Source organism: Asparagus officinalis, chromosome 1 (genome assembly GCF_001876935.1).
Source record: "Asparagus officinalis chromosome 1, Aspof.V1, whole genome shotgun sequence".
Lineage (NCBI taxonomy): Eukaryota > Viridiplantae > Streptophyta > Magnoliopsida > Asparagales > Asparagaceae > Asparagus > Asparagus officinalis.
The window spans coordinates 127,911,251-127,920,198 of NC_033794.1; the positions used below are offsets into that span (position 1 = coordinate 127,911,251).

At 35.7% G+C, this 8,948-nt stretch overlaps 1 protein-coding gene across 1 annotated transcript in view; it reads right to left on the reverse strand.

Annotated features, from left to right (window-relative positions):
* LOC109841561 (D-lactate dehydrogenase [cytochrome], mitochondrial-like) overlaps positions 1-8,948 on the reverse strand; it is a 15,584-nt gene extending 6,636 nt beyond the window's left edge. Inside the window, exons 1-6 of the mRNA XM_020410524.1 lie at positions 8,657-8,948; positions 4,512-4,605; positions 4,297-4,397; positions 3,119-3,167; positions 2,825-2,917; positions 773-887 (exon numbers count right to left, since the gene is read on the reverse strand). Coding sequence (XP_020266113.1) covers positions 773-887; positions 2,825-2,917; positions 3,119-3,167; positions 4,297-4,397; positions 4,512-4,605; positions 8,657-8,904 — 700 coding nt within the window. The 5' untranslated portion in view covers positions 8,905-8,948. The remainder of the gene's footprint in view (positions 1-772; positions 888-2,824; positions 2,918-3,118; positions 3,168-4,296; positions 4,398-4,511; positions 4,606-8,656) is intronic.

Genomic DNA, 8,948 nt, shown 5'->3' on the forward strand with positions numbered 1-8,948 from the left:
GTTTAGCAATAAAGAAAAAACTGTTACCAAGTAAATTCTCAGGATTCAGCAACCATAAGAAGAAAAGATCATAATACCTGTTTATTCCACTTAAAAAACAGCTCCATACTGAATTAATATCTTTTACTGGTCCCACTAGATATTGCAAGTGTCAGAAGTTGCTTTGTTATTCTAGAGGACCATTGCACTATCTTTTAACTGCTAGATATGTTTGTGCTGTCAGAAGTTGCTTGTTATCAGAGGATCATTTCTTACACCCAGAAGCCATACCTATCTGGGAGGCATAAGATTTCACAGAAAAAAAATGATTTGGCAGTTTTGCCATTTGAAGATAGAACCTTCTAACAGTTATGAAACAACCAAGGATTCAGCAAAAGTAAAGGGGCAGTAAATCAGATGTTATGACAGTTTGGGGAGGGGAGAGGGAGGAAGAGAGACGAGAAACGCCAGATAAGAGGCAAAAGACAATGTGAGTATTTAGTTGACATGGTGCTTTTCTCCGCCCAAGTTGTAAGCATCTGATGGATACACATTTGGTGGAAAAGTATTAATAGTTTCTACAAAATATGTTCTAATATGTAAGTGTTCGTTATGCATACTAGAAGGCCAAACTGCCAAAGCAAACAAATAATGAGGAAATGAAATGAAGAAAGTACACTTCATCTCAAAATGTTTCCCTCTTACCTGCACTTATAAGCAACATAATCAATTTACCTAGCAGGACTTGCAAACAGCAATATTCTTATATAGGGAGAAAAATTATAATACTAGCCTGGGTCAAGAGGAAAGAAAAGACCATATGGCTTGAGATACTCATTGAGTTCAATCCAACCAATCCCAGGCTCAACAACCACATCCATGTCCTCAACATGCAATGACTTAATTTTCTGGAACATGGGGGAGAAAAAACAGATTCAATGATGTTATAGAACGAAAGCTAAATGCCAGTGTGCAACTGCCTCCTAAACTAGAACAATCTTCCAAATCTACTACATTATGTAAAAGTATACAATTGAATAATGCATTTGGATGTTTTATGTAATAAGTCATGGACACAAATAATAGTTACCTTCTCCATTAGTTACTTCATTTAAAAACACAGTTGATTGTTGATGTGAATACCACTATCTTTTAAAAGCAAATAAGTAATAAAAAAATCTCGATCTGATTCATATCAATGGTTATGGAGGAAGGGATAGGATAAAGGGGTTCAACTTGTAAACTCATAAAAAAGTAGATTTCAAAAGTACTCTATTTTCAGAGGGCAAAAAAATCCATAAATAATGTACATGCATTCTATATAGCTTGAAATACATTTTTAGCATATTTGTCACTTAGGAAAATGTTAATTGGGATATGCATCATATGTACTTAAATGTTACATTTCCTTAGAAAGTTCACTTCACTGACCAATGACACATTTTCTGCGTGACTATATAAAGAAATTTTGTACGTTTATTTATCCGTGTGCACTGGAGATATAATAGGATTTAATTCTTAAAAAACTTTCAGTGTTTCTCTTAATAAGATAACCTATCAAAGGTCAGCTATGGCAAAATCCAACTGGTTTTCAGAAGGAAGCACCAGTTTTGAAAAAGAACATGCCATAATAAACAGTTACTTATTATGTCTGTGACAATGTTAGCATCCAGGTCCGTAGAATCCTTGTGCACAGCTCAAACAATTGCCAAAAGTCGGGCATATCAGCCATTGTGCCAAATGATTCTGTTTATCCGTACTCCAATTCCATGTATAAGTATCTTATTTACAGCTTGAACTATTACTAGGGAGTTCAGTATATCAATAATCAACCATAGCAGTTCTCAATGCTGTCCGGCACAGATATTATTCATTCTCAATGATGACCACAATCACGCCTATAATTTTCTATCTAGTAAGTGGTAACACCCAAGTTATACAACCAATCACATCCCTCATGCTTCCCAGACAGAAAATCAAGATGAAACCTGCCCCTGTTGAGCTTCACTGTAAGTTTATAGACCTGATGAGGTTAGAGAAATCACCAACGCCATCTACAATTCACATGCCATTAGTTAATTGACTTCATTATTGTCAAAATTTCTTGGAAGACTACAACATAATCCAAACTAACATAGGATAAATAGCAGCATTTTAGACATGCCACTGCTCAATTTAAGAGGGTGATGACTTAGGCTAGCTTCCTTTCCTGCATAACAAAAATTATGCATTCCTTGTTTTTCCACCCTCTAAAGTCAATTCTGACTGCATAGGACATCAACTGAGTAGGAAATATATATATATGGAGTTGGCTAAAATTTTATGTGACCCGTAAACAGAATATGCATTCTATCATTGCTAGATCGGTCCATAATGTTCTATGAATAGTGAACCAATAATTGACTACATATCACATATTTTCCACCTCTAAAGTCAATTCTGACTGCATATCACATCAACTGAGTAGTAGATGATAGCCATTTTTCATATAGCAGATATCTTTTCAGAGTGCCACCCTAAGTGTACTCAAAGCAATGACTATCACCAACTATATGTGTGTTCTCCTTGACATACCATCAATCTAACTCTAATTTCGTGAAGTTTCGTACTACCGAAAGCCAGGTTAAACCAACAAACACTAGATATGCATTCTACAGATTAAGGGTTTGAGAGGAAAGGAAAGAGACGGATTGATGCAGTCATATAGATAATGCAGTCTCATTTGCATGTATTTATGCAGCACAGAAATAATGTAAACTCATGTGCCTGTCTCATACAGTACTTATTTGATTTCCGTGCTTTTTTTGGGTCTACATGTCCAATTATATGTGTATAGAAAACTCACATTCATCAGTGTCATATCTATACATACACCTCCATTTGGAGCTAAGGTGTGCCCCTCAATTGATGTAGCTCCGCCATATGGTACAATTGGAATCTGCTCCAACAAAGTGAAACTATTGTAAGCTTCCTTAACTCATAAGTTTGATGAGAAGAAATACCTTAGCTAAACATATTTCAGAAAACATTATTTACAGAAATAAGGGAGATGACAGATTTTAAAGTGCAAATGTCAAATCGCTAGGTCAGCCTCGGAAAGTTCTTCAGCTATGTGCTCATAGCAAATTGGACATGATACCTTATATTTGTTACAAGACAATACTATCTTGTGCACATCATCTCCTGATCTGCAAATGCAAGAAAAGATTTTAAAAAAGCTCCCAAGCATAAAAGTTCACATGGCAAAATCATGCTGGAGATCAATAAGGGGAAACCTAATTTATTTTCAAACTAGATTAAACTCGGATGTCAAACTGTTTTAATTGGGACCACTTACCCAGCTCAAAATTAATTTAGACTCATTTGAACCAGGTATGAAGTTTTACAACTAGACTCATGATTCAAAGTTATTCTTGAAGATGGCAATAAACTTGGCTCAATTGTGGTTTGGATATGTCGCATCAGGCTCCAATTTGGTTTGTTTGCTATAGTTGTAGGTCATCAACAGATTCTTTTCTGACATACCCAGTGGAACATTGCCAGACAAGGAGGTTCACCCTCTTGCATTGTTTTATGATTTATCCCTTTAGGGTCTTTGACTCTTTGCTATCCTGCATATTTTGCTGGGGAAGTATTATGGTCTCAATATGAGACAATTCTGAAGTCTATAATAACGGTTACACTGACATGAGGGACAATCATTAGAAGATTTACCAACTTTCACATCAGAAATCAAACATTATGTGGTGCAAAGTTCTACACTTGCCAACTGCGCAGAAGGAAAGTAAGTGAAACACATGACCTGGCATTTTTCCATACTATATATTCCTCTTAAGGATACCAACTAGCTCTTTACGTAATCAAGAACCAAAAATCCAACATTAATTCTATTGACAGTACTAAGCAAAGGAACTAGAAAAAAGAAAAATATGAGATTACTCTCATTGCTTCTTCATGGAAATACATTTGATTCTTTGATTCTGTTTTCCAGCATAAGATGTATCAGTAAAGGATAAATTTTACTGCAGTTTAGATCTTAAATCCTTCCAGCTAATGCCGTTTATGACAATTTCCAATAGTTCAAGCGGTTTTATATAGTTTTGAAAATTTAGGGGGTTTCTCTGATGTATAAAGTTTAGAGAGGTTTTGTGTAAAACATGTCAAACTTCAGGGATGGGGGTTTATGAAATTTAAATAACAAAACTGATCGCTGAATTGAACAAGACCTGCAGCTAAGGCAAAAAAACGAACCTTTCATTTTTACCATGTGTGAATAAATAAACATGTCCAAAATACAATCACGAAATACAAATATACCTAGGATAGACTACAGCATCAGGAACATTCACAGCTTTGTGAAAACTATTCTGTGGCTTTCCGTGGAAGTATCTCTCCTCAATGTCCAAAGTCATGTTTTCCTGCCAACCAATGCCATTCGAAAAACTTTTCAATTAAATTAATAAAGCAACCTCAACAATTTTGAAGAGCGTACTACAAGAGAAAGGGGAAAAAAGGAAAGGGAGGATATTTACTCCACAAATAGCTCTCAGCTCATCAATGAACTCTCTCGGAACCTCCTTGTGCGTACCTTGAACCAGAATCTCAGTGCTATCCTTACCTCCTATGCTGCACCCAACAGATTATATCCTTAGGCCATGTTTGGATTGGGTATTATTACATGGTAATAAGCCTTTGTCCCTTAGAACTAAATAGTGGGGTGTTTGGTTCAAATTTTCAAAGGGGATTAGTCCGGACTATTTAACCTGTTAAAATGAAATAGCCTGAACTTTCCAGACTAAACAAGAAGGGAAGGGGTGGTATTATAGTATAGGGATTATTTACTGCTTGGTATTAGACTTGAAAAGACCCATTGCCCCTCTCATTTTCCTGAAAATTATCTATAATTATGAGAACTAACAGTCCAGTGTGAAGACAACTTCACATGAACATCATTTTGCACAGACCAAATAAAAAAAATCAGCAACCTGACAAGTTCAATCGAATTTGAGGGTCAGTGCACAATAATATCATTGTTCTTTCACTATTTTGGGAAACTGTGTTTTCACAAATGACTGCTTATATAAATATCATTAGCAGGGAAGAGGACGTCTTGCATGATTAGGCCCATATTTTCACAACGCTTGTGCTTTGCTTTAAATAAATGAGCTCAGTCACCTAATTTGGAGTTGGAGTATAATTTGTTTGATTATTTTTTGGTTGGTTTAATTTCAAGAAAACTTTTTCCTTTAGTTAGAACATTGTATAGAGTAGATAAAGTTGGAGATGATAGCATAAGGGCATTGTGGATATTTGGTGGTGCTTATCCTATACACTTTACAATGATAACCCTATAACACTTTATAATGATAAGTTTCCAAACATAACATATGTATTAATGGTTTTAATAACAAATTGCACCAAATAAATTATTAAAAATTTAACTCGCTATAACCTACATGATTACTATACCCCAGGATTATAGTGTGTTAAATTAATCCGGGGACAAAATAAATCTCTAATCCAAACATGGTCTTACTTTATCAAAATCCAAACATGGTCTTACTTTATTATTTTGATAGTCGGTGATCTAATAATGACCAATATCAAATTTGATACAATTAATAACCATTAAAACTTAATTTAATAGTAGTCAAATAAACTTTTTCTTCTTACTAGAAGGATGGATATTGTTATGGTGTTCCCACTCGCTGACAGATGATGTATTAATTAACATTAAAAGCTCTAAGATATTTCAATGCATCTTGCCTCAATCAATTGGCTCGCCCAAGCCCTATAAAGAGTTTGACTTAGCCAACTCGTCGAGTCAACACGAAAGGCGGAGTTACTTGACCCTCTGGTCAAGGACAATTAGCCAAGGACCCACTCGACCACCCGTCCAACGCCCTACGAAACCGACTCAAAAGGCATTACTTCTCGACAAAGCTATCTACACTGACAACACGTCCACCTTACATTTAATGTGTCACGAGTATCATGCCTCTAGTCTCGGTGTATTCATGACTCATCGGACCACGTGGGCTCTGCAACGCCACCGATCATTTCTCATTTAATGCCGAGGTGATCTACCCGCCAGTCGCCAGCCAACACCTGTAAAGCAGAGACTGACTCGGCTGTCAGCCCACACTTCATCACCGCCCTACTGTACTTAGCTGAAGTGACAAAACTACACATTACGCATTGAGTATAAATACACAAACCATTCTAACGTAAAAGGGTTGATAAATCAGATCTTCTAACACCAAAACTAACTGCATAATAAAAAAGATAACAATTCTTTTTCTACCCCACTCAACTAACTTGATCGTTGGAGGTACAACGGGGGAACCCAACCCATCCTCTTACGGATTTCTACATGTGCATGTTGTTCAACACTCCAACTCAAGAACGAGTCATAAAGTCAGAGAAGAAAGCGACCCCTCTTCAATACAAAACAAAACCGATCTTTTTCTGGATCCAACTGACTATGTGATCTTAGTCATCAACAGATATGTTAACATGCAAAAATTATAAAATTAAACTGGGAGAGAGTTTAACTACATAACATAGGTTGATGGTATTAAACATGTTTATCAAGAAGTGGAGTAGAAAAACTAACATGAACAAGAGACAAAGAACTAAACGGTTGGTGGTGGAATGAGGATGTGCAAAGGGCGATTAAAGAGAAGAAAATATTATATAAAGAGTGGCAAAAGTGTATAAGCAAGGAAGCTTAGAAAACTATAAGCTAGAGTGAAACTAAATACAAGGCTTATGAGAATTTCTATAATAAATTAGAATCTAAGGAGGGAGAGAAAGATATATATAACATTGCTAAGATTAGAGAAAGAAGAGTAGGAATTTGGGTAATATTAGGTATATTGACGTGAATATCAAAGAGTTCTAGCAACCGACGGGAAAATAAAAGAGATGTGGAGGAAATACTCTCATAAATTGTTTAATGATAACCAAACAAGTGAGCAACATAGAGAATTTGACTATATAGTGAATGATATTATTGCAAAATTAGGATTAGTAAGTTTAAAGATGCTCTAAAGAAAACTAAAAGTGGAAGAACCGTAGAACCAGGTGGTATCCCTATTAAAGTTTGAAAATGTCTTAGATATAGGCTTAGGATGGTTAACTAGATTATTTAATAAGATTATCGAGACAAAGAGGATGCCCGATTAGTGGAGGATTAATACCATGATACCGATTTACTAGAATAAAAGAGAAATGCAAAGTTGTTCAAACTATCGTGGTATAAAACTCATGAGTCATAATATAAAACTTTGGGAGAGGGTAATTAAGCAAAGACTAAGAAATAAGATAAGTGTATCTGAAAATCAATTTGGTTTAATACTCGGGAGGTCAACTATGAAACATCTACATATTTGGAGACGGTTGATGGAGAGATTTAAAAAGAATACAAAGAATTTACATATGGTTTTCATAGATCTAGACAAAGCTTATGATAGAGTGCCTACAGCGGTAATGATGGGTTTTAGAAAAGAAACATGTATATACATGTATATTGACGTAATTAAAGGTATGTATGATAGATTAACAACTAGAGAAAGAACTAATTAAGGAGAAACTAAGCCATTTTCTATTACCATATATTTACATCAAGGATCAGCCTTAAGTTCTTACCTTTTTGCATTAGTTATTGACCAACTTACTATGCACATTCAGGATGAAATCCCATGGTGTATGTTATTTGCGGATTATAGTGTTGGTTGACGAAACTAGAAAAATGATAATTTCTAAAGTTGAAAGGTGTAGATAAACTCTTGAATCTAAAGGTTTTAGAATTAATAGAACAAAAATAGAATATATGGAGTGCATTTTTAGTAAAACTAAAAAAACTACAGTACATATTGATGGTCAATAAATATCTAAAAATAATCATTTTCACTGTTTAGGATTAATCATTCGACATGATGATGAGATCGAGGATGATGTTATCCATTAAATCAAATCGGGATGGTTTAAATGGAGGAGAGGTTTAGGAGTCTTATATGGTCATAGAATACCAATAAAATTAAAGGAAAATTTTCATAAAACCGTTATAAGACCAACAATGCTTTATGGTTCAGAGTATTGGGCAATTAAAAAATAACATGTGCAAAAAAGGAATGTAGCAGAAATAAGAATGTTGTGATGGTCTTGTAAGTATACACTAAAAAATAGGATAAGAAGTGAGTGCATTTGTAGTAAATTAAAGGTTGCTTCTATTAAGGATAAAATAAGAGAGAATCGACTAAGATGATTTAGTCATGTAAAACAAAGATCTCTTAGTGCACCTATTAAGAAAAGTGATAGTATTATAGACTGGTTAATGAGACTGATATCTAGAGCCTAGAGGTAAACCTAAAAAAAACTTAGTTAGAAGCAACTAATAATGATATGATTATGATTAACTTAACGGAGGAGATGCCACATAATAGAATGAAATAGAAGAATAGAATTCATGTAGCCCGACCCAAATATTTGGGATAAAGGCTTGGATGTTATTGTTGTTGTATCAAACTTGATACAATATTTCGGTACTTATTTGAAAAAATACATAATAAAAGTAACCTTCTGAAGTTTTGGCGAGAAATAAACCCTAACCAACAATCACTTCACCAAAGGATTGTGGAAAAAATAGGAGAAGGATCGCCTGCGGTGAGCTTACCGGTGATGAACGGCGGGGTCGCAGGTTGCGGAGAGGAGATATCCTCCGACGGCGCCGGCGGCGGCGAGGGAGAGGAGGGAGAGGATTCGGGTTCGGGTACGGGGAGGAGGAACCGGGTCGGGTTTGGGAAGTTGGGAGGGGAGTGAGTTGAAGCAAGAGGAAGAGGCGCGGAGAGTTGAGAAGAGGAAGCGATTGCTGGGAGGAGAAGAGGAAGAGGAGAAGCGAGAGAGGATGGAGATGAAACCCATGGATTTGATGCTGAGGAGAGAGAGAAGAAGAGGAGTTCGCTGTT